This window comes from Scyliorhinus torazame, chromosome 14, assembly GCF_047496885.1.
Source record: "Scyliorhinus torazame isolate Kashiwa2021f chromosome 14, sScyTor2.1, whole genome shotgun sequence".
Taxonomy (NCBI): Eukaryota; Metazoa; Chordata; class Chondrichthyes; order Carcharhiniformes; family Scyliorhinidae; genus Scyliorhinus; species Scyliorhinus torazame.
The window spans coordinates 58,144,029-58,170,078 of NC_092720.1; the positions used below are offsets into that span (position 1 = coordinate 58,144,029).

General features: G+C 43.0%; 1 protein-coding gene across 1 annotated transcript in view; it reads left to right on the forward strand.

The window, feature by feature from the left end:
• LOC140389030 (eukaryotic translation initiation factor 4 gamma 1) overlaps positions 1-25,347 on the forward strand; it is a 44,093-nt gene extending 18,746 nt beyond the window's left edge. The window contains exons 6-16 of the mRNA XM_072473196.1: positions 3,262-3,466; positions 3,540-3,584; positions 5,921-6,037; positions 6,197-6,369; positions 8,181-8,306; positions 11,312-11,393; positions 11,486-11,584; positions 21,169-21,312; positions 22,022-22,103; positions 22,208-22,351; positions 24,344-25,347. Coding sequence (XP_072329297.1) covers positions 3,262-3,466; positions 3,540-3,584; positions 5,921-6,037; positions 6,197-6,369; positions 8,181-8,306; positions 11,312-11,393; positions 11,486-11,584; positions 21,169-21,312; positions 22,022-22,103; positions 22,208-22,351; positions 24,344-24,525 — 1,399 coding nt within the window. The 3' untranslated portion in view covers positions 24,526-25,347. The remainder of the gene's footprint in view (positions 1-3,261; positions 3,467-3,539; positions 3,585-5,920; positions 6,038-6,196; positions 6,370-8,180; positions 8,307-11,311; positions 11,394-11,485; positions 11,585-21,168; positions 21,313-22,021; positions 22,104-22,207; positions 22,352-24,343) is intronic.
• The last annotated feature ends 703 nt before the right edge of the window (positions 25,348-26,050 follow it).

Consider the following 26,050-nt stretch of genomic DNA (forward strand, 5'->3'; position numbering starts at 1 on the left):
GGGCCATACGGCAGGGCAAGGTTTATAATTGGGGAGGAGTAATTATGATGCGATTAGGCAAGAATTAGGGAGCATAAGATGGGAACAGAAACTGTCAGGGAAAGGCACAAATGAAAAGTGGAGCTTGTTCAAGGAACAAATACTGCGTGTCCTTAATAGGCATGTCCCTGTCAGGCAGGGGGGAAATGGCCGTGTGAGGGAACCATGGTTCACAAAAGAGATTTAATGTCTTGTCAAGAGGAAAAAGGAAGAGTATGTAAGGATGAGAAAAAAAGGTTCAGTAGGGTCGCTTGAGGGTTACAAGGTAGCAAGGAATGAGCTGAAAAAAGGGCTTAGGAGAGCTAGGAGGGGGCTTGAGAAGTCCTTGGCGGGTCGGATCAAGGAAAACCCCACAGCTTTTAACTCTTAAGTGAGCAATAAAAGAATGACCAGGGTGAGGGTAGGGCCGGTCGAGGACAGTAGTGTGAACTTGTGCATGGGGTCAGAAGAAATAGAGGCGTTGAATGAATACTTTTCTTCAGTGTTCACAAAAGGAGAGGGGCCATGTTTTTGAGGATGAGAGTGTGATTCAGGCAGGTAGGCTGGAGGAGGTTGATGTTCTGAAGAAGGATGTATTAGCAATTTTGAAAACCCTGAGGGTCGACAAGTCCCCTGGGCCAGATGAGATATATCCAAGGATTCTTTGGGAGGCAAGGGATGAGATTGCAGAGCCTTTGGCTTTGATCTTTGGGTCCTCGCTGTCCACGGGGATAGTGCCAGAGGACTGGAGAGTGGCGAATGTTGTTCCTCTATTCAAGAAAGGGAATAGGAATGACCCTGGTAATTATAGGCCAGTTAGTCTTACTTCGGTGGTCGGTAAGATAATGGAAAATGTCCTGAAGGATGGGATTTATGACCATTTGGAAAGATGCAGCTTAATCCGGGATAGTCAAAACGGATTTGTGAAGGGTAGGCCTTGCCTCACAAATTTGATTGAATTCTTGGAGGAGGTAACGAAGTGTGTCGATGAAGGTAGAGCAGTTGATGTCGTATACATGGATTTTAGTAAGGCGTTTGATAAGGTTCCCCATGGTCGGCTCATGAAGCAAGTAAGGAGGTGTGGGATAGAGGGAAATTGGGCCAATTGGATAAGTAACTGGCTATCACATAGAAGACAGAGGGTGGTGGTGGATGGAAATGTTTCAGACAAGACCAGTTACCAGCGGTGTACCACAGGGATCAGTACTGGGTCCTCTGCTATTTGTGATTTTTATCAATGACTTGGAGGAGGGGGCTGAAGGATGGGTCAGTAAATTTGCTGATGACACCAAGATTGGTGTAGTAGTGGATGAGGTGGAGGGCTGTTGTAGGCTGCCAAGAGACATTGATAGGATGCAGAGCTGGGCTGAAAAATGGCAGAAGGAGTTTAACCCTGATAAGTGCGAGGTGATTCATTTTGGTCGAAAACATTTGAATGTGGATTACAGATCAACGGCAGGGTTCCCAGGAATGTGGAGGAACAGAGAGATCTTGGGGTTCATGTCCACAGATCTCTGAAGGCTGCCACTCAAGTGGATAGAGCCATGAAGAAGGCTTATAGTGTGTTAGCGTTTATTAACAGGGGGCTTGAGTTTAAGAGCTGCGGGGTTATGCTGCAACTATACATGACCCTGTTGAGACCACATTTGGAGCATTGTGTGCATTTCTGGCCACCTCATTACAGGAAGGATGTGGAAGCATTGGAAAGGGTGCAAAGGAGATTTACCAGGATCCTGCCTGGTTTGCAGGATAGGTCTTATGAGGAAAGGTTGAGGGAGCTAGGGCTTTTCTCTTTGGAGCGGAGGAGGATGAGAGACGACTTAATAGAGGTTTATAAAATAATGAGGGGGATAGATAGAGCGGACGTTCAGAGACTATTTCCTCGGGTGGATGTAGCTGTTACAAGGGGGCATAACTATAAGATTCAGGGTGGGAGATATAGGAGGGATGTCCGAGGTAGGTTCTTTACTCAGAGAGAGGTTAGGGTGTGGAATGGACTGCCTGCTGTGATAGTGGAGTCGGACACTTTAGGAACTTTCAAGCGGTTATTGGATAGGCACATGGAGCACACCAGAATGACAGGGAGTGGGGTAGCTTGATCTTGGTTTCGGACAATGCTCCTCGCAACATCGAGGGCCGAAGGGCCTGTTCTGTGCTGTACTGTTCTATGTTCTAATAGAATGTTTTGTTTAATGCGAGAGAAATTGAATGTAAGAGTAGGGAGGTTATGCTTCAGTTGTACAGGACTCTGGCGAGACCACATCTAGAATACTGTGTACAGTATCGGCCTCCTTACTGAAGGAAAGATATAGATGATGCATTGGAAGCAGTTTGGAGAAACTTCACTGGACTAATATCTGATGAGTGTCGGTTGCTATGAGGAAAGGTTGGGCATGCTTTTATCCGCTGCAGTTTAGAAGAGTAGGAGGTGACTTGATTTAAACTGTAAGATCCTGAGGGGTCTTGGTCTTGACAGGGTGTATGTGTAGCGGATGTTTCTTCTTGTGGGAGAACTGAGAACTTTGAGTTACTGTTTAAAAATAAGGGGCCACCCATTTAAGACCGAGATAAGGAGAATGTTTTTCTCTTGGAGGATCGGGAGTTTTTGGAACTCTCTTCCTCCAAAGGTGATGGAAGCAGAGCCTTTGAATATTTTTAAGGCAGAGTTTGATAGATTTGTGGTAAGCATGAGGGTGGAAGGTTATATGGGGTAGGGAGGAATATGGGGTTGGGTTACAATTGAATAGCAGAGCAGGCTTGAGTACCAAGTGGCCCGCGACTAGTTTGTATGCATGTGGTCTGCAAGTAAGGAATACATGTGCACTTTTTAAAACTGCATAAAATGTGCCTTTAAAAATTGAGGATTAAGCGCTTTACATTACTGAAAACTGTACTTTAGAAATGGAAGTAAGCATTTTGTGATACTTGAGTAGATCGTATGGCAAATATAAAGAATGCAACTGGATGTTGCATATCTGATATTCCTATTGCTGTAAAATTAGAACTCTGCTCTTGTAAAATTCAGTGTTTTATTGTAAAAAATATTAGCTGCTGCTGAGTTCTATGGTTAATGTCTGGTTAAGTAGAACCCATGCTATATCTGGGTAAATAACCTTTGAAACATAATCTAATTTTACTTGCAAATCTAGCAGAAATAAAAGCCATGTGGAAGTGCTGAGGTATGGAATCTGACTTAATGCAATTCTCTAATCGTGATATTTATTTTGGCTGGGTGGGTGGCAGCAGGAGTAGTTCAAGTCGTGATAGAAGTGAAAAGGGTGAGCGTGATCGAGGAGACCGATTTGAAAGGAGCGACCGTTCCGACAGAAATGAGAGGAGTGAAAGAAGTGACCGGAGTGAAAAGAGTGACAAAAGTGATCTTATTGAGAAACCAGAGAGAAGTGATCGTAACAGGCCTCCAATTACTAAGAGAAGCTACAGCAAAAAAGTAGATGACCGAAGTAGGGAGCGGGAACGACGAAGCTCTCAAGAACCAGTCAGGCGTGTAGCAAGCATGACAGAAGAAAGAGATCGTGGACATATGCGAGATCGGAGTAAAGAGTCTGGTAAGTTGCCTGATACCATCGTTGGAGCTCATAACAAAAATTAATGTGCAATTCCTAACCATTTAAAGCTGAATTATGACCACTCATTGGAATATTATTCTATAAAACCGGTCTATAATTTTTTCCCCCAACATGTACAGATGTTTAGTCATGTAGACCTATCCATGATTTTGTACTGATTTTGTTTTGAGATTTATCTGGCAAGATTGTTGCGACCCATCACTAGTACACATGACTAGGGATCAAAGCTGACACCTTTGTTTGATCAGTGTACATTGTTGATTCCACACATTTTCTGATCCCTTAGTTCTTAGCCATTTTTGCCCTACTCATGGAATTCTTGTCAATTCTATCCAGACATGATTACCGCTCCCTGATTTTGAAATTAAAATAAACCGTTGTGTTTTCATGGTTTTTCATGAATCATATCTGGCCCAGTAGGTTCGCTGTTCCGCCTGATTTATACGGAAGTTGTATCCAAATATATTATGGTTCATACTAGGAACATAATGTTCATTTAACTTTTGGGCATGCTCTTCAAACTTCTTTTGTGGCCTTCTTTTCAGCCATAGTGAGTTGCTGGCTTCGTGTGTGGATCCAACTTAATATTGGCATGAAGATAATGTAGTATTTGGACCGGAGGTTATTCTATTAAAAAAATGTTTGCATTTTCATCTGGAGATTGTGCTCCATTATCTGCCACTTTGTTCATTGGATGGGGATTGTTGGGTTAACAGTGCAGATTCTCCTGGAAGCTTGGTTCTGTTCACAGGACTTCAGATAGTCTCAGAAGTTATTTATTGTTAGATGGGAAGAACATTTTCAGTACATCGGATAAAATGGTTACACTGAAATTTTTTTTAAAAGAATTTTTGAGTGTGCAATTGTGATTTTTTTCCAATTAAGGGGCAATTTAGTGTGGCCAGTCCACCTAACCTGCACATCTTTGAGTTGTGGGGGTGAAACCCACACAGACACGGAGAATGTGCAAACTCCACACGGATAGTGACCCAGGTCCTCCGCCTTAGGCGGTTACACTGAAATGGCTAATCTGATATATTTTCCATTATGCCATTCAATGAAAAAATGTTCCAGAATTCGATTAAGTGGCCTGTTTAAGGTTGCGTTGCATACCTTTATAAATTAGCTGTGCAGAGTATCCCTTATTCGAGCACCAAGATGTGCAAACGTTGCCTCAATGCTAAAAATAGGATTCCTTATAGCTTTCCTTTAATGCTGTCATCCCTTATGGGCCAAGATCCTTTTATTACAGTCTTACTGGGGAATTTTATCATTCGAGAATTTTGAAAAGATTTTTTTTTAATAAGAATGAGCCATTTCATCGACCGTGGATCATTATACAGTATGAAGTCTCCCCAATGGCAACAAGGCTTTGGGGGAAAAATACTTCTGGGGAAACTCAACACTGGGGAAGAATATGAATTCGACCTGACAAGAAATATCCCTTTTAAAATATTTTTATTCAACCAATTTTCACCATACAAAAGAAAGAAAACAACGACAATCATACAAAACAATCCTGCCCAAAACCAGGAAATACACCCTCCAAACAACCAGTGGTAACCAATTCCTGAAAGTGCATGATGAACAAACCCCAATAATTGTAGGACCCCTCCTTCGACCCCCCTCAGTTCAAAAGTCACCATCTCCAGGATCAAAAACTCCCATCAGGTCCCCCCAACCATGTCGAGGCACAGGGTGGAGAGGCTGACCTTCACCCAACAAGACCCTCCTTTGGTCGCTCAGCGAGGCCAAGGCATCTGCCCCTGCTCCTATCTGCAACTTGGGCTGGGCCGACACCCCGAATATGGCTTCTAATGGACCGGGCTCCACATCTACATGCAAGACCCCCAAGATTGTGCTCAACACCGTCCTCCAAAACCTTTCTAGCTTCGGGAGGACCTAGAAGCCCCTCCCATACCCTTCACAGACATCCTTCACCCCCTCGAACAGCCGGCTCATCCTTGATTTTGTGAGGTGCACCCAATACACAACCTTCAACTGCATCAGCTCCAACCTTGCACACAAAAGTGATGCGTTTGCCCTCCGCAGCACCTCACCACAGTCCCTCAAAGTCCAACATGCCTGTTGGACTTTTATGGTTTAATGGCAACAGCTTATATTTCAATGCTGTTGTGTGTTTTATTTAGTTCAAGTCAGTAAATAAACACTGATTAGGGGGCAAAAGGGGAGAACACTGTGATAGATATGCTGTTGATCAGCATCTGTATTGTACTCTGAAATATAAGCATTGTAATCTGAACTGAGGGAAAGCTGCAATATGTTTTTAAAATTTAATCCAACTCATTTATCAGTTAAGCTTGAACCCGTCTCTGCACCTGTGGCACCTGATAAACCTGCCCTCTGAGGAAGAATTTGAAAAGAAATCGAAGGCAATCATTGAGGAATATTTGCATATCAATGATATGAAGGTAAGCACAAAGTAAGCATGTTAATTATTGTGTGTGATGAAAACGCAATATTCTCTGACCACAGGAGAATGTTTGTACAGATAAATTTGGCATTTTGACATTTTTCAAAAACTATATAATTTCTGAAAGAAACTTAATAGCTTGCTTAATCCTCATTAGGAAGCATTGCAGTGTGTGCAGGAGCTTGAATCACCGAAGACACTGCACATCTTTGTTCGAAGTGGTATCGAGTCAACTTTGGAGAGAAGTGCAATAGCAAGAGAACATATGGGCATGTTGTTGTATCAGCTTGTAAAAGCCGGTACTCTATCAAAGGAACAGTATTGCAAAGGGTAAGTATTGGGCCCTTTAAAGTTTTTGCTAGAAACTAATTATTAAAATATGGAACATTTAGATTTGTAACACGAAAATGTACAGTTTTTAACCAGTCTACAGTGTATCAACTAACTATATATATATATATATATATATATATATATATATATATATATATATACTTGATACATTTTCATAACTGTTAAATGAATATCCATTAGATTACATTTGCATCTTTTTTTTTTAATAAATATTTTATTGAAAATTTTTGGTCAACCAACACAGTACATTGTGCATCCTTTACACAACATTGTAACAACACAAATAACAATGACCTATTTTATAAACAAACAAAAAAAAAATGAATAAATAATAAATAACAAAAATGAAAACTAACCCTAATTGGCAACTGCCTTATCACAAGTAACACTCTCAAAATATAATTTAACAGTCCAATATATAATTATCTGTAGCAACGACCTATACATATTATGCAGTATATATTAACAACCCTGAGAGTCCTTCTGGTTCCTCCTCCCCCCGATCCTGGGCTGCTGCTGCTGCCTTCTTTTTTCCATTCCATCTATCTTTCTGCGAGGTATTCGACGAACGGTTGCCACCGCCTGGTGAACCCTTGAGCCGACCCCCTTAGAACGAACTTAATCCGCTCTAGCTTTATAAACCCTGCCATGTCATTTATCCAGGTCTCCACCCCCGGGGGCTTGGCTTCTTTCCACATTAACAATATCCTGCGCCGGGCTACTAGGGATGCAAAGGCCAAAACATCGGCCTCTCTCGCCTCCTGCACTCCCGGCTCTTGTGCAACCCCAAATATAGCCAACCCCCAGCTTGGTTCGACCCGGACCCCCACTACTTTTGAAAGCACCTTTGTCACCCCCATCTAAAACCCCTGTAGTGCCGGGCATGACCAAAACATATGGGTATGATTCGCTGGGCTTCTCGAGCACCTCGCACACCTATCCTCCACCCCAAAAAATTTACTGAGCCGTGCTCCAGTCATATGCGCCCTGTGTAATACCTTAAACTGATTCAGGCTTAGCCTGGCACACGAGGACGACGAGTTTACCCTACTTAGGGCATCTGCCCACAGCCCCTCCTCGATCTCCTCCCCCAGCTCTTCTTCCCATTTCCCTTTTAGTTCATCTACCATAGTCTCCCCTTCGTCCCTCATTTCCCTATATATATCTGACACCTTACCATCCCCCACCCATGTCTTTGAGATCACTCTGTCCTGCACCTCTTGTGTCGGGAGCTGCAGGAATTCCCTCACCTGTTGCCTTGCAAAAGCCCTCAGTTGCATATACCTGAATGCATTCCCTTGGGGCAACCCATATTTCTCGGTCAGCGCTCCCAGACTCGCGAACTTCCCATCCACAAACAGATCTTTCAGTTGCGTTATTCCACATTTGCATCTTTTGACTTTACTATTTGACTGATATCTGGAATGGAATTTAAATTAACTTGAGGTATTTAAAATTAATAATGCTGAAGTATTAGAGCTACAAAATTCAGTATCACAATCTTTACATGATATATATTTGTGCTACAAGATGTTTACCTAAAATGTTGGTGCTTTTCTGTTAACTGGTATAAATGTTCTTTTTTTTTTTTAGAAATATAAAGCTTTTACTTCAGATATTGCAATATTTGTTTCTTCCTGTTGCCTTTTACAAATGCCTTTTCTGTTCTTTGGTTTTCTTATAGTGACCATAAATAGTTTCTAAAATACTAATTATTTTGGGAAGACGGTGGAAGTTCATTGTTCCACATTAATAACTTATGTATTTTTAAAAATTGTGTACCACAGGCTACATGAAATCCTTGAAATAGCTGAAGATATGGAAATTGATATCCCACATATATGGCAATATCTTGCTGAACTAATTGTTCATATGCTACACGATGGAGGCATACCAATGGGAGACCTTTTCAGGTAGCAATGACACTTTTTGTTGAAATGTCAGTAATTAGTCAAAAATAAAAACTAATGCCATAAATACAAACATTGTAAATATAAATGTAAATATCAGTTAAATTGTGAGATATTGATGGAATTCATTTGTATCATAAATATTCTTTCAAATCCTCTGATGATCAAGTGCATTTTACAGCCAATGAATTTTGAAGTGTGGGCAAACATGTCTGTAAATGTGCACCCAGCAAGATCTTTCAGCAGCAATGAATTGAATGATGGGATTAATCTGTTTAGGTGATGGTGGTTGTGAGATAAATATTAGTTGTGATACTGAACTCCCTTATTGCTATCATGGGATCTTACACAGCTTTCCAAATGGGTAGTTTAACATCACGTCTGGAAAATGGCACCTGCAGTAAAGCAGCATTGAATTGGAATGTTCAAGATAGATTGTACCTTGGCATAGGAGCTTTAACTTATGATCCGATTCTGATGAGAATGTTACCACTAGATTAAGATGATCAATTTCTGACTGTGGTTACAAGTTTAGTTGAGCAGCTCCTGCTGTTATAGAATATCTGTTCAGATTGTGTTCAGTTTCGTGTTGAAAATGGAATGAATGTGTTAGGAGTGCTGGGTGATCAATTTCTACAAACCATTAACTGTGTCAATTTTACAGAGGAAAGTTCTTGCCCCTGGGTTAAAAGGTTGTGGGTTGAAACCCCTTGCTTGAGTCTGAACTGATATCCAGTGCAGTGCTGAAGTTGTTAAAGTTGTCGCCCTTCAGATGAGAGTTTAAAAACAAGGTCCATGTTCAGATGGAATATCCATGTCAAAATCCTGTTCCACTACCTTATGGGGCTGGTTTAGCCCAGGGCTAAATAGCTGGCTTTGAAAGCAGACCAAGGCAGGTCAGCAGCACGGGTTCAATTCCTGTACCAGCCTCCCTGAACAGGCGTTGGACTGTGGCGACTAGGGGCTTTTCACAGTAACTTCATTTGAAGCCTACTTGTGACAATAAGTGATTTTCATTTCATTTCATTTCATTAGAACAGGATTTTGTGTAGGCCAGGGTTTCCCATACTATTTGAGCCATGGAACCCCTAGTGACCTCCCAACGCGATCAGGGGAACCCCAAGCATTCTCATAATGTCAATCTCTATTTATTTGCTGCAAAATAGGTGCAAACGCAGTAATTAAATGTAAATGAGTCTGTTCCAGCAATATCAATGCATATATTAATCTGATAATTAAAAAGTTATCTGATTAAAAATATGTAAGTCATTTTGAATGGGAGAAATTATGCTGGAAAGTTTTTCAAACTCACCCACACGCAAGTCCCTGATTCACATTCGCACACATCTGTCTCACATTCAGGCTCTCTCTCTCTCTCTCTCACATGCCTCTCGCACTCACACGTGCTCACCCTGCATTCTCTCACATACAACCGTGTACTTTCCCGAGGCCTGGCCCAGCAACAGTGAGATGGAATCGATCAAATGGGAAAATAAGAGCAAGGGGCGAAATTCTCCGGAAACAGCGTGATGTCCGCTGACTGGCGCCCAAAACGGCGCAAATCAGTCGGGCATCGTCCCGCCACAAAGGTGCGGAATGCTCCGAATCTTTGGGGGCCGAGCCCCAAGCTTGAGGGGCTAGGCCGACGCCGGACGAATTTCCGCCCCGCCAGCTAGCGGAAAAGGCCTTTGGTGCCCCGCCAGCTGGCGTGGAAATGACATCTCCGGGCGGCGCATGCGCGGGAGCGTCAGCGGCTGCTGACTGCATTCCCGCGCATGCGCAGTGGAAAGAGTCTCTTCGGCCTCCGCCATGGTGGAGACCGTGGTGAAGGCGGAAGGGAAAGAGTGCCCCCACGGCACAGGCCCGCCCGCGGATCGGTGGGCCCCGATCGTGGGCCAGGCCACCGTGGGGGCACCCCCTGGGGTCAGATCGCCCCCCCCCCCCAGGACCCCGGAGCCCGCCTGCGCCGCCTTGTCCCGCCGGTAAGGTGCTTTAATCTATGCCTGCGGGACAGGCATTTTAGCGGCGGGACTTCGGCCCATCTGGGCCGGAGAATCGCCGGGGGGGCCTGCCAACCGGCGCGCCGCGATTCCCGCCCCTGCCGAATATCCGGTGGTGGAGAATTCGGCAACCGGCGGGGGCGGGATTCACGCCAGCCCCCGGCGATTCTCCGACCCGGCGGGTGGTCGGAGAATCTCGCCCATGGTGTCTCAGAACACGATGATGATAAACTGACTAGTCATCCTATCAGCATCCAGTGCTCCAAGAGACCTTGCTCTGATTGGTCCATTTGATTTCTCTAATTTTTTTAATTTTGTGCATTCGAACCGGTTACGTAGCGGCCACCAGCTTCGCAGATCCCCTGGGGGCTCTTCATGGACTCTTGGGAGTTCAGGGAGCCAATCTGTAGCAACAATTCTGCATTGATCACAATTTGCCAAAAACCACCAGAGTTGACTGTTCTCCTCACTGTTGTCTATGGGATCTTGTTCTGCACAAAGTAGTTAGTGCATAATTTAAAAAAAAAAAAAAACATTTTTGGAGATGATTGAAAACTGTCCATAAGAATGAAAGGCTGTATTACTTACTATCTGCTGGATCCATTCAAAATCGAGCATGTAAATGCAGGGCTTAATGTGAAGAGGTGACTTTCTATATTGTAAAGCTGACTTTGGTTATGCGAGGTTCTTTGCTAGGGACGACACTACAAGTGTATACCTGTCAAAGCCTCCTTGGAGCTCTGATTCATGGCTTCTGTTGGGGGGGGGGGAAATTGAAGATGATCTTTTTGATTATACAAAACCGTTTAACCTGGCTGATAAGTGCTTTAATTTGGCCTGATTTAATTTGAGCATGCTTTGATTCTGAATCGACCAATGTGCCATTCACCGTCTGCCAGATTCTTCATTGGGTCACTTAGGAAAAGTTTGGCTGACCTGGAAGTAAAATACTCACAGGGCTTTGCGTTTTTATTTTGTGAAATTAATGTTTTTTAATTGTTCTGGCAGAGAGGTGGCTAAGCCACTTATCACCATTGGAAAAGCTGGCCTTCTGCTTTCTGATCTTCTGAGTTTACTTTGCAAAGGAATGGTAAGTTTGTGATTACTTGATGTGAGTTGATATTTCTATCTTCAAGTTTATAAATGCTGCACGCTGAATCATTTTTGTCATCAATCTTGCAGAGCCGTAGGAAGGCAGGTTCTTTATGGAGAGAGGGAGGTCTGAGCTGGAAGGAATTCCTTCCTGAGGAAAAAGACATTAACCAATTTGTCACTGAGAAGGTATTTACTTACTGTTTGTATCTGTTATTTGTAAGACCAGGGCCTAGAAGTACACTTGGCATATAAAGCAATTTGAGAGGCATATTGTTGACTGTAGGTCCATTGCTGCCTTGAATGGCAGCCCTTTACATAGATATGCAGTGCTATTCTGAATTAGTTGCCAATTTGGGAAATCTGACTTCAATGATATCCCACTCTAATTTTCTACCTTTTAATCAATTTTGGGACTTTTTTTTGATGTGGTACTTGAGTGCACCCAGTCATGCAAAGAGCTCATCAGTTCAGACTTAACTGGCATATCTTGGAGCATATAATCTGGTATTTGTAGATTGATAGGGCTTAAGGTTTGTACTTCATAATTGACCAAACCTCTGCAATTATTGGTGCTAAGGCAATTATTTTTTGCCAAAGGTGGAAGAGGAGTGCAGGAGTAGGCCTTTTGGCTGTTCGGGCCTATTCCACTTTCAGCAAGTCCACCTTCCTGCACTAGCCCCATATCTTTTAATTCCTTCACTAACCAAAAATCTATCAATGTCTGTGAATGTAATCGATGATTGACTGAACATCTGCACCTCTCTGAATTACAGTGAATAACCACTGTGCTACCGTGCCACCCCCTACTTCTGGTTCCCTCTCTAGCCGGTACTACACTAGCCAGCTCTATTGATACAGCTGCACTGCTAATGATTACCCCCTCCTCCCAAACTGGGGGAGCTCGTATTCCCGAAATACCTCATGGGTAGCCAATTGTCTTTCTCTCTCTCTCTCTCTCTCTCTCTCTCTCTCTCTCTCTTCCCCCCCCCCCCCCCCCCCCATCCATAGGATCCAGGCAGGTTATAATAGTTCCTTTGTCCCTGGAACCAATCTAATAAACTTTGCACTCCCTTCAGAATAAAAATGTCCTTCCTCATGTAAGGACACCAAAACTACACACACTACTCCATGTTTGGCCTCACTAATGTCATGTAGAATTATACTCCGACTTCGGACTTCCGGTTGCGGCTATGCAGAGCTATGTCGCACATTCGGCGGCTCCCGCAAAAACAGACTTTTGGGCTCTTTTCAGAGCCCCCAACGTCACTTTTTTGACGTTTCCTGGTGTGGGAAGGAGATTATAACAGCTCCCAGATAGTATATGGCTTCTACTAGGAGCGGGGCAACTAAAAAGGTGGTGGCGGACCTGAAGAAGGTGCAAGGGAAGAAGAACAAAATGGCAGCGGGCATTGACCAGGCAGCGTGGATGCAGTGGGCGGAGGAGCAGCAGGAGGGTATCCAGCGCTGCTTCAGAGAGATTAAAGCGGACCTGCTAGAGCCGATGAAGGTTTCTTTTGATAAGCTGCTGGAGACACAGACGGCCCAGGGGGTGGCGATCCGCGAGGCTCGACAAACTATCTCCCTCGACAACGAGGACGAGATCTTAGGCCTGGCGGTAAAGGTGGAGGCGCTCCACACGAAATGGCAGGAGCGGTTCGAGGAGATGGAGAATCGGTCGAAGCGGAAGAATCTGCGGATTCTGGGCCTCCTGGAGGGGCCGGACGTGTGGGGGCCTATGTGGTCACCATGTTGAACTCGCTGATGGGAGCGGGGTCCTTCCAGGGTCCCCTGGAGCTGGAAGGGGCCCATGGAGTGCTGGCGAGGAGGTCCAAGGCTAACGAGCCTCCGCGGGCGGTGCTGGTGAGGTTCCATCGGTTTGTCGATCGGGAGTGTGTGCTCAGGTGGGCCAAGAAGGAGAGGAGCAGCAGGTGGGAGAACGCAGAGGTTCGAATATACCAGGACTGGAGTGCGGAGGTGGCGAAGAGGAGGGCCGGGTACAATCGAGCGAAGGCGGTACTGCACAGGAAGGGGGTGAAGTTTGGCATGTTGCAGCCGGCGCGACTGTGGGTCACCTACAAGGACCGGCACCATTATTTTGAGTCTCCGGAGGAAGCGTGGGCCTTTGTTCAGGCCGAGACATTGGACACATATTGGGGGTCGGGCTGGGCAATTGGGGACTGCGGTTGATATGGGTTTTTTTTTTTGCTCTGCATTGCTCCTGGTTTCTTTTTCTCTGTGTTTTTCTCTTTCGGGTCGGTGAGGGTGGTTGGGGCGGGCTGGGCACTGTTTTGGTTGGGTTGGTCGGGGGGGGGGGCTCTTGGAGGGGGGTTGGTAAACGGAACAGGGGTGGTGGACGGCGGTGAGATGGGGCCCCGCGGGGGAGGGGGGGGCCCCGAGTCTGGGGTGAGGGGACTGGGCCTGTAAAAGGAGCTGCGTCAGAGGTGGCGGGGCCGGGTAGGTGGAAAGCGCGGGCTTTTTCCCTTGCTGAAGACAGGAGGGGGCGGGGCCGGGGCGGGGAAGCGAGGGTTGTTTCCCGTGCTTAGAATGGAAGGGGGAGGGGGAGAGCCTGTGGATGGGGAACAGGGAAGGGGAGGGGGAGGGAGAGAGCCTATGGATGGGGAACAGGAGAGAAGGGTGTGTCACACAATGGGAGGAGTCGAAGGAGAGGCGGGAGTGGCCGGCCTGTCAGCAAGAGTCAGCTGACTTGCGGAAGTGCAATGGGGGGAGTAAATCAGCTAGGATGGGTCCCAGCCCGAGGGGGGGGGGGGGGGGCGGCGTCGAGTTGCTGCTGCTATGGTCAAAGGGGAGCTGGAGCGAGTGGGGGAGGTCGAGACGAGGGTATGCCGCTGTGGGGAACGGGCCGGGTGTGGGGTGCGGGCGTGTGGCTGGCTGAGGAGGGGTCATGGCTATTCGGCGGGGAGGGGGGCGGGTAGCCCCTGATCCGGCTGATAACCTGGAATGTAAGGGGACTGAATGGTCCGGTTAAGCGAGTTTGCGCGTTCTTTAGGCGGTGGCAACCATTCTTAGACTTCCTGGCAGAACGGTAGACATTGGTCAATGGCAGCAGCAACTCGGGGGGGGGGGGGGGGGGGGGGGGCGGCGGGGGTTACTTTATTTTTGTTTTTGTTATTTACACTGAAGGTCTGAGGGTGTGTATATAACTTGTGTTAAGTCGGGGTGTTAATGTTAATTTGTTATTCATGTACAGGGGGGTATGGCGGGTTGCTTTTCTAGACTATGTTTTGTACTTAACCCTGTTGGGTTCTTTTTCATTTTGTTATTGATATTTTATGAAGACCTTCATAATTATTTTTTTTTTTTTAAATTATACTCCGACTTCTTTACTCTTTCTTACACTCTAATCCCGATGTAGCAAAAGCTGTTATACCATTTTCTTTCCTAATTGCTTGCATGGTAACTCCGATTCATTGACCAGGGCACCAAGTCCAACTGAATGCAAACATTTCCCCATCTCTCTCTCCATTCAAAAAATACTTTTTCGTTTTCTATTTCACAGTGGGTAACTTCACACTTTACAACATTATATTCCATCCCTCATCAACCTGTCCATAAACCTTTGTCGTTTCTTTTTGTGGCCTCCTTGCTACTTTCTCACTTAACAGATTTTTCTAACGCAATTTTACTTGGGAAGATCATGTTGATTTAGCTTAGTAATATTTTTTTTCCAAACAAAATTTTACTTGGAAAGATCATGTTGACACAGCTTAGTAGTATGATTTTTTAAATAATGGGATTATATTTGCTGCTTCATAATCCTTGGGATCTGTTTCAGAATAAGAAATTCTGGAAGATGAAAGCAATGTATTCACTCTTTCCTTAAAACCCAAATGTGTAGATCTTTAGGTTCAGGTGTTACCAGTTAGACCCACATTTTCTCCATTATTCTTTCAAGTATTTTATTAAATAATTCTGTTCAGTTTCCTTACTCCTCATTATAATTTTATCCATTTGTGCCTCTAATGCGCCCACATTTACTTTCTCTAATCACTTCTCATTTCTGTACTTGGAGGTTTTTGTACATCTCTATTTTATTTTCTCTTTCCGTTTCAATTTCTCAACCTTTTGTTGCGGAGTTTTGAAATTTGGATTTTTATTAAGTGCAAGCTGATTTCAAATATTGTCTCCCTATTACAAACCTGATAAACAAATGTAAAGCTGCACTGATCCACCAACATGCTGCATGCAATTATGATACCTTGTGTTTTACAATATATAAACTTGCCAATCCACCTAAAAACATGCTCTTGTGTGAGTGACAAAAACTAGATAAATATCCAGGCTTATTTTGGGATGGATAAAAATCTGGGCATTTCCCTCCAGCCATTCTAGGCAATCAAAATGAGTTTAGGATCTTACTGTGGTTTGGAATTCGCTGAAGTATCCAATTGTTGTATGAGGTGATATCTGCCCGAACCAGAAATGGTTCCAGTTCGCACTTGAAAGAATTCAGTGCATCCATGTTCACCAGATGTGGAAGCAGACTGTGTCAAGAGTTTCACTATAAAATCATAGAACATTTGAAGCATACAAGGAGGATATTCTGTCTTTTGTGTCCATACCAGCACTCCACAAGACCAACTGAGCTAGTCGTTTTGCTTCAAATGCTTATCTCATTTCCTTTAGAAAGCATGATTGAATCTACCTTTACCACACACTCAAGACAATAAATTCCAGACCCTTAACATTGCTGCATTTTTAAAAAGGGTTTTCTTCATGTCACTGTTTATTCCTTTGCTAATCGCTTTAAATCAATGTCTTCTGGTTTCTGACTCTTCTATCATGTGTGTGGTTTCTCTCGTCTATTGTACCACTCAAGATTTTGAACATCTTTGTCAAATATTCTCTCAACCCTTACTTTAAGGAGAACCACCTCAGCAAAGGCCACATCGGCTCTTTTCCCTAGTCCTGATAGTTCCCAAACTCCAAAAGTTGGCTCGAGGTCGTGGTAATATTTCCACCTCTACAATTTTTGATAATGTTTTAAATACCGAGGACAAAACCCCACTTATCGTGGACATGACCAGAACATGTGGACATGGTTAGCTGCTTACACCTCTCACATTTATTTTCTACTGCTCTGAAGAATCTGCTTATTCTTTCCTATGTCATATGAGCCCTACGTAGAATTGTATTAAGCTTATCCTAGCATATGAAGATGTAATATTGACCCTGTGCATAATTTCACTCTGTAGTCCCCATTCCAATTCCATATCCAACTCTTCATTTTGTGTTTCTCCCTCAAAGTTTGCGAATCTTAAAGGGCGGCGCGTGGCACAGTGGTTAGCGCTGGGACTGCGGCGCTGAGGACCCGGGTTCGAATCCCTGCCCTGGGTCATTGTCCGTGTGGAGTTTGCACATACTCCCCGTGTCTGCGTGGGTTTCACCCTCGCAACTCAAAAAAATGTGCAGGTTAGGTAGATTGGCCATGCTAAATTGCCCTTAATTGGAAAAAAAATACGAAAAATAATTTGGTACTCAAATTTATAAAAATAAAAGTTTGCAAATCTACCCCCCCCCCCCCCCGTTTCTATATTTCTGCATCCCATTTATAATGATATCCTACATTTTATATTGCCTCATTCCTTGCACCAAAATGTATCACTTCATATTTCTCTGCATTGAATTTCATTTACCACATATCCACCCTTTCTGTCCATATTGCCTCAATACTATCATTATCCTCATGATTCACAAGACTTTGTCTTCTGAACATTTTGAAATTGGGCCTTGTGTACCAATCTAGGTAATTAACATACATCGAGGGATCGACAGTGGGCTTAATACCGAACCACAGGGAACCTCGCAGTTTACTTTCCTTCAGTCTGAAAAATAACCATTCATCATTGCTCTTCACTCACCGAGCTTAATATCCATGCTGCCACTGTCTCTGTTATTCCATGGGATTCGCCATTGTTAATAAGCCTTTTCGGTTGCATTTTATCACATGCCTTTGGAATTCGAGAATCCCACGCATACCAATTCAGCCACTCAGTTACCTCATCAAAACACTCAAGTTGAACACAATTTACCTTGAACAATGCAGTTTACAATTGTGACTTCTGATCTTCCCTAACCTATTTAATGGGAGGAAATATCAGGTCAAACAGAATCTATTCCCTTCATTTTATAAACCTCAATTATAAGATTCGTAAGTAAGTTTATGCTTCTCTAAAGTGTAGGATCCCAACTCTTTTAACCTGTCTTGATAACTGATGAATTATACGTGATTAGTCTAGTAGTCCTCCTCTGCACCCTTTCCAAATATTCAGTGTGACCCACTGTGAAGGGACTAAATCTAGGTACAGTATTCCAAGTGAGGTATGACAAAGAATTGATGGATGTTTAGCAATCACCCTCCCTACATGCATAACATTGCACTTACTGAAAGTGCTCTTTGTTTGCAGCCATGAGCCCAATCTTCCAACACATCAACATCTCCCTTCGTGCAGGTGCACATCATCGACATCTCTAACCCTCACACCTTAGTAATGATTACTTTCTTTATATGACACTTCTAATGTAATCATGGTCCCAAGGTGCATTTCATGAGCATTGACATCCAGACATTTGAGATATTAGGTCAGATGACTAAAAGCTTGGTCTAAGATTTGAGTCTTCAAGAGAGGAAAGTTGGATAGAGAGATATATGGATGACATTTTGGAGCTTAGGCCCTATGTAACTGAAGGCACACTCAACAATGGTGGAATCATTAAAAATCGGGCATACTCAAATTGGAGGAGTGCAGTTATCATGAGGATTGTTTGCTGAAGGAGATTATAGAGATATGGAGGGATTTGAAAAATGTTGCTTCACCAGGAGCTATTGTAGGTCAGCCAACCAGGGCAATGGGTGCATGGGACTTGATACGAGTTAAGACACAGGCAACAAAGTTTTGGATGACCAAGTACGGACAATTGAAAATGTGATACCAGTCAAAAGTGGGTTGGAATTATCAAACCTAGAGGTAATGAAAGCATGAACAAGGTTTTCAGCAGCAAATGAATGGAGATGGACAAAGTCGGGCAGTGTTATGAAGGTAAGGATAGATGGTCTTGGTGAAGAAACAGTAAGTTGGAAGCTGGTCTCCAGGTCAAATATGATACCAAGATTGCAATCAGACTGGCTTAATCTCACTGTTGCAATGAGGAATGATAGAGTCCATAGCCAGGGAGTAGAATTTGATGCAGGAACTGAAACAATAGTTTAAGTCTTCCCAGTATTTAATTCATGGAATTTCTGCTCATCCAGTACTGGATGTCGGGGTATACAGTCTGATAATTCATTAACAGTGGAGGGGTCAGAGAGGTGGTGGTGGAGTAGAGCTGGGTGTCGTCAGTATAGATATGAAAACTAACGCTCTGATTTTGGATGATGTTGCTGAGGTCAGATGTTGTTTGGCAACAGGAGGAGACCAGTGATAGATCCTCGGAGGAAATGGAGGTAACGGTGTAATAGCAAGAAGAGAAGCCATTGAAAGTGATACTCTAGTTACGATTAGGCAGCTAAGAATGGAATCAGAGGACAGTTGCATGGCATTGGAGGATAATAGTGTGGTCGACTGTGTCACAAGGCTGCAGAGGTGGAGAAGAGCGAGGATGTAAACTTTACTTTTGTCAAAGTAAGTTCCTTGTGAGTGTCCCTATTATGGCTCTGTTCATCTAAGCAATCAAAAGAACATAAAAAATATGAGCAGGAATAGGCCATGGTGCCCTTTAAGCCTGCTATGCCATTCATGGCTGATCTGACTTTGGTCTCGGCTCCAATTTGTTGCTTGTTCGATGTAACTCTTGACTGCCCATTTTAGTTCAAAATTTGTCCATGTTCAATATATTCAATAAATCAGCCTCCATGTTTCTCTGGGCTAGAGAATTCAAAAAGATTCTGGATCCAAGAAGCAATTGCTCCTCATCTGTCTTTTTTTAAATTTAGAGTACCCAATTCATTTTTTTCAATTAAGAGGCAATTTACGTGGCCAATAAACGTAGCTTGCACATCTTTGGGTTGTGGGGACGAAACCCACGCAAACACTGGGAGAATGTGCAAACTCAACACTGACAATGGCCCAGAGTGATCGAACCTGGGACCTAGGCAGCAGTGCTAACCCACTGCGCCACCGTTCTGCCCCTCCCCTGTCTTAAATGTGCAGTCTTTTATGCTAAAACTAATTTCCACTGGTTTTCGATTCCCCCAAGAGAGGAAACATCCTCGTTCTATCTACCCTGTCAACCTTCTTCCTTCCTCCTAAACAAAAAGGCCCGGCCTGCTCAACCTTTCCCGAGAAGACGACCCTTTCATCTCCTGAATCAACTTAATGGACCTTTCTTTACTGCCTCCAAAGCAAGCATATCCTCCCTCATATATTTGAGACAGAAACTGTATATAGTACAGTTCTACAGGTGTGATCTCACCAATGGTTCTGCAGTTGTAGCAAGGCTTCCCTACTTTTATACTCCATCCCCATGCAGTACAGACCAACATTCCATTTGCCTTCCCACATGCTGCACCTACCTACCTGCATGCAAACATTGCGTCTCATATGCCAGGATACCCAAATTCCTCTGACCTGCAGTGTTTTGTAGCATCTATTCATTTAAATAATAGCTAGCTTTCCTGTTCTTCCTCCCAAAGTGGGTAACTGCCAAATTTTTGGCCACTCGCTTAAAATTCCTACATCCCTTACCATGAATATACAAATTATTTATTCAAGTCTCTGTTATGTCATTATTTCACATTATTAATTCCCCATCCTCATTCACCTTACGGGACCAATATTTAACTGCTTTATGTATGTGTAGAAGCTCATAATATCTTGTTTTTATTATTCTTGCTAGTTAATTCCCATCTATTTTTAAGTCATCCTTTTATATCCCCAATAATTTCTTCAATCATCGTTCTTGTTGCTGATAGCCAAACTTGTAGGCCTACAGCTATCTGGGTCCACCTTGGTATTGTTTTTAAAGGATTGGATGCCATTTACCTCCTTCCGAATCATGCGGACCAATTCCGAAATGAGCCGTTTAAAATAAAGGTAGAGCTTATGCACATATGTCCCATCTCCCTCAGGACCCTGGGTGGTTATCATCTGGCTCAGCTACAGTATATTTTTAAGTTCAATTCTTTCCATAAACAAAATGTTAATTTATAATAGAAGTTTTATCAAAATTATTAAATTCTAATAGCTGAGCGTCATCTTCAGGAGTAAAGACTTGATTCAGAGTACCAATTTATATTTCTGACCAATCCAGTGAGTCATTTACAATCTGTCCTTGGACATCACGGGCAGCACGGTAGCATTGTGGATAGCACAATTGCTTCACAGCTCCAGGGTCCCAGGTTCGATTCCGGCTTGGGTCACTGTCTGTGTGGAGTCTGCACGTTCTCCCCGTGTCTGCGTGGGTTTCCTTCGGGTGCTCCGGTTTCCTCCCACAGTCCAAAGATGTGCAGGTTAGGTGGATTGGCCATGATAAATTGCCCTTAGTGTCCAAAATTGCCCTTATTGTTGGGTGGGGTTACTGGGTTATGGGGATAGGGTGGAGGTGTTGACCTTGGGCAGTGTGCTCTTTCCAAGAGCTGATGCAGACTCGATGGGCCGAATGGCCTCCTGCACTGTAAATTCTATGATAATCCTTCAGTGACACAATGTACCCTTTGATCTCTCTGACTCTTCACTTACCATAATTGGTATATCTGTAGGTAACTATGAGAAATTAGAACAAATTTTTTTTAATACTATTTACTGCTTTATTAGAAAGTGGAGTTTACTGTGGGAAACGAATCTGGTCCAGAAGAAACGTCAAGCAAAACTGAAATATCTTTTGATGATCTGTGTGATCAGTTTGATAAACTGATTAAAGAGAAAGCTGACAACCAAAGAATATTTGACTGGATTGAAGTAAGTTTGTTACATCGTTATAGTTAGCTTTTTAAAAGATTAATTGAGGAGCAAGAAAGATCTGTGTGGAAAGAAAAGACTTGCATTTATATGGCTGCTTTCATGACCATAGAACGTCCCAAAGCATTTTAAATCCAATTAAGTACTTTTGAAATAAAGCCACTGTAGTAAAGTGAAAGACATGGCAACTAATATGTCCATAGCAAGTTTGTGCAAACAGAAATGTGATAATGATCAGTTAATCTGTATTTAGTGATGTTGATTGAGGGGTAAATATTAGTTCGGACATTGGGGATAAACTCCCCATCTCTCCTTCAAAATAGTTCCCTGGGATATCTTGCGTTCACCTGAGGGGGCAACTTGAGCCTTGGTTTAACGTCTCACCTGAAAGATTGTACCGTGGACATTGCAACACTCCGAGTGCTGCTCTGGAGTGCTGGCTCATGCCCTGGAGCGAGACCTTAACCAACAACCTTCTGACTCAGATGGGTGTGTTATCAAGTGAGCCATGACTGATACTGTGGTGAGACCTGGATTGAAAAAAACTGATGGGTGGATGAATTTTCATGTATAAAGTGGTATTGTAAATACCAATTGTATGGGGTTTCATCAATACAGTATGCATAGTTATACAAAATAATGGCCTATGTAGAATTTACAATTGAAATTGCCTAATCAAATTTTTTACTTTGAATTTTTTCTGCTACAGGCCAACCTTGATGAAAAGCAAATGATTTCACCACTGTTCATTAGAGCATTAATGAAATCTATATGCCATTCTGCTGTTGTATGTAAGTACATTTTTTTTTTTAAAAATCTGTTTTGGGAGAAATATCCACTTGCCAGTGTTTTAACTCTTTCTCTTTCCTTGCTTTCCTCTCCTTGCCTCTTTTAGTTGAAAACCCTGTGCGTGTGGATTCAGAAGTCGTCCAAAACAGAGTAAAAGTCCTAACAAAGTACCTGAATTCTGATCCCCAGCGTGAACTACAAGCACTCTATGCCGTTCAGGCCTTAATGGCCAAGTTAGCGCAGCCACCAAGTAAGTGTTTTTTTTGCTTTGCGACACTTGATATCTCTCCCCTCTCTCTCTCTCTCTCTCTCTCTCTCTTCTCCACCCCCCCCCCCCCCCCCCCCCCCCTGTGCCATCTGAGGATAGACCTAAAAAACAGAACTTCAAACAATACAGTTTTATGGGTGTCTTACTCTGTAGTGATGTTAGACTCTTTTGGGTTTCCTTCCACCTCCATAGTAAACACCTGATTACTTTTGAAAACTCATGAAAACACGTTTGAGATTTCTAGCTTGGTATATAATGCATTTTTACATGGACATTTGCATTGTAATGCCATCCACATGCTTTCAAGCTTGGGTTTTGTTTGGTCAGTGTAAGATGAGATATTTTTGCTACTATGACTTGGCATAACTCCATTCTGATTGATCAAATGTCTTAACTGGCTGCTAGATGTTGATAGAGCTTTGATCTGCTTCCTGGCACTGCAACCCCCACCCTCCACCAAGTTTTCTAGCATAAAATTGGCAGCTGTACTTCACTGCTGCCTCACGGCGCCAGGGACCCTGGTTTGATTCTGGCCTTTGGTGACGGGTGACTGTGTGACATTTTCACATTCTCCTTCTGTCTGCATGGGTTTCCTCCGGGTGCTCTAGTTTGCTCTAGTTTCCTCCCATAGTCCGAAGATGTGCAGGAGATGGATTGGCCATGATCAATACGCAGGTTCATAGAATCGCTACAGTACAGAAGGAGGCCATTCCCGGCCCATCGAGTCTGCACTGACCCTTTCAAGCAGCATCCTACTTAAGCCCACACCTCCACCTAACCCAGTAACCCCACCTAACCGTTTTGACCCTAAGGGGAAATTTAGCGTGGCCAATCCACCTAACATGTACATCTTTGGACTGTAGGAGGAAACCGGAGCACCCGGAGGAAACCCACGGAGAGAAAGTGCAAACTCCACACCGACAGTTATCCGAGGTTGTAATTGAACCCGGGACCCTGGAGTTGAGGCAGCAGTGCTAGCCACAGTGGCGGGATACAGGGATAGGGCAGGAGAATGGGATATGCAGTGGGACAGGTAGTTTTGAGGAAGCGGGGGGCTGCAGAAGGATCTGGACAGGCTAGGAGAGTGAACAAAAGTGGCAGATGAAATACAATGTGAAAGTGTGAGATTATGCATTTTGGTAGCAAGAATGGAGGCATAGACAATTTTCTAAATGGGAAAAGGCTTGGGAAATAAGCACAAAGGAATTTGGAGTCTCTTAAGATTCTCTTAAGGTGAACGTGCAGGCTCAGTCGGCAATTAGGAAACAAATGCAATGTTAGCATTCATGTTGAGAGGGCTAGAATAAAATACAGGGATGCACTTCTGGGGCTGTATACAGCTCTGTTCAGACCCCAATTGGAGTTTTGTGATCCAATTCTGTTCCTATGTCTTATGGGTGCTCTTTCAGAGGGTCGGTGCAGACTCAAGGGCCTGCTTCAGCACTGGAGGGATTCTATAATCTCTTTGAACAAATGTTTGAAGGATCACTTTGAAGGATAGAACATTCAGTGAAAGATGTTAATGTGGACCAAAAGTTCCAGATGTTTGAAACATTTCCTTTTCAAACTTCACAAATATGATTGAGCATTCACGGAATTATAGGTTCTGTTTGTAGAATGCTTTTCTGCAGTCATAAATTCCATCCCAGTTTGATTCTTGGTCTTTCATGGAACGTTAGACTTTGGGTCTGCGTGCCCTTCTTTTCCAGGAAAAAACGGGTATGTTTTCTTTCCTTTTCCTAATTTTAACTCAGTAGGCAGTATATTTGGTGCACGTGTACCATCATGCATTGGCATTTCACACTGTAAAGGCCTGCACGAAGATCTGCCTGAATATCAGGCAAGTTGAATATACAGCAATTTTTCTGCAGTTTCTTTGGATACTGGATGTATGTGCTCTTTACTACTGGTACAATTTAGAAATGGTGTACTGTTAAAACTAAAAGATGGACATTTATTTTCTATTCTTTGCAGACTTACTAAGGACATTTTTCGATGTTTTGTATGATGAGGATGTTATATCAGAAGAAGCCTTTTACGAATGGGAGTCCAGTAAAGATCCAGCTGAGCAACAAGGAAAAGGAGTAGCTTTGAAATCTGTCACCGCTTTCTTCACTTGGTTAAGAGAAGCTGAAGAAGAATCAGAAAGCAATTAGAAATCATGATTGGCAGAAGTCAGTCACATGGCAAATCGCATTAGGCAGATGAGAACTGTCCTTTGAGTTTTTGCACAATCAAGTGCTTGGTTCTGAGAACGTCTATTCAATAAACCCTTGGTACTTCAAGGTTTTACCTATTTTTTAACATCAACAGTTCATGTCTAACAAATATAACTATTTAGAAAAAAAATTAGGGCTATTGAGATGGTCCTTAAAATTAGGTGGTTGTCATGGGCATAGGAAAGTGTGGGGATTTTTGATTTTTAAAAATGAATGGTGGATACCTTGGTGTTAAATCACCAACGATGCAAACAAATTTAGGGATCCCAAGGTATATCAACTTGGCTTCCCTATGCTAGATTTTTCTTTTGAGGGGAGGGGCCCCCAGCCCCTGGTCTCCTCTGTTCTTATGCCTATGAGTTGTATAAAAAGCCTTGAACAAGCCTGTAGTGGATTTTAAAAATCAGTAAGAGTTTAACAGTTTAATTAGACAAAACGTAAAACAGTACAGTTCCTAAATGATTCTACTTAATGTAGAACAGTTTTAGGACGGTTCTGTAAATAAATGTTCCGCAATATTGCTAATGTAATGCCATGTTATTTCTGCTGTCTTTGATAAAGTGCAGCAGTGTCTCCTGTATTTATAGAATTCCTGAGTTCATAAGGTGCTTGTAATTATCAACAAGAATGAATCCTTCATTGATTACAGTTTAAAATTAATGTGTAAATACTTTTTGCTTTATTAAGTATTTAATTAAAAATTAATGCCTCTTTTCACGTCCAGAACTGGAAAATAAAGAACATATTGCAATGTAAAAACTTGTAGTGTTTAATTCTACTTTTGCTAATGGTAACAAGATATTTTCCATTGTGAGATAAATCTTTACCTTTCCAACTGTATGTAGAGTACAAGGCAAGCAACAGAAAAAATAGGCATATCTTCTCCTTGTAACTGACAATTGAGATGGAACCTGTAATTGAGTCTGCAAGAGCACCAAGTTCATCCATTGGTTTCAGGATCTTTCCTTGTGCTGTTGATGCAAGTGACAAGTTTTAACCTTTCAGTATTGTAACACTGAACAAGTCGCCATTTGGATTTAAGTCTGGTAATAGAACAATTGACTCAGTTTGATCTTGCCAATTAATTGAAAAGATGCCACTGGATAAATGGTGTTTTGCTCTGGTGATAGCCAAGGGAAAGGAATTGTGATCCTTGGCTTTAGTTGCAAAGCCACTTGATAATCTGCAGTCACTCTTGTGCCATTAAGGTGGCTGTTTCAATTTACCTATACAACAGACAAAGCTTTGATTAAAGAAACTATTTGTTTTGCTTTTTAAATTGCTGTAAAATTCTTTCTTTTAAAAAAAATCTTTTTATTGGCATTTTCAACATTATGTACATTGACATCCGTTTTTATTTATTGTACAGTGTAAAAGAAAAAAAGGCTTTTGTCTTGCGTTACTTTATTTACAAATTGTTGCCGTCTAGTTTGGCCTGTCCCCTCCTCCCCCCGCTGTCCTC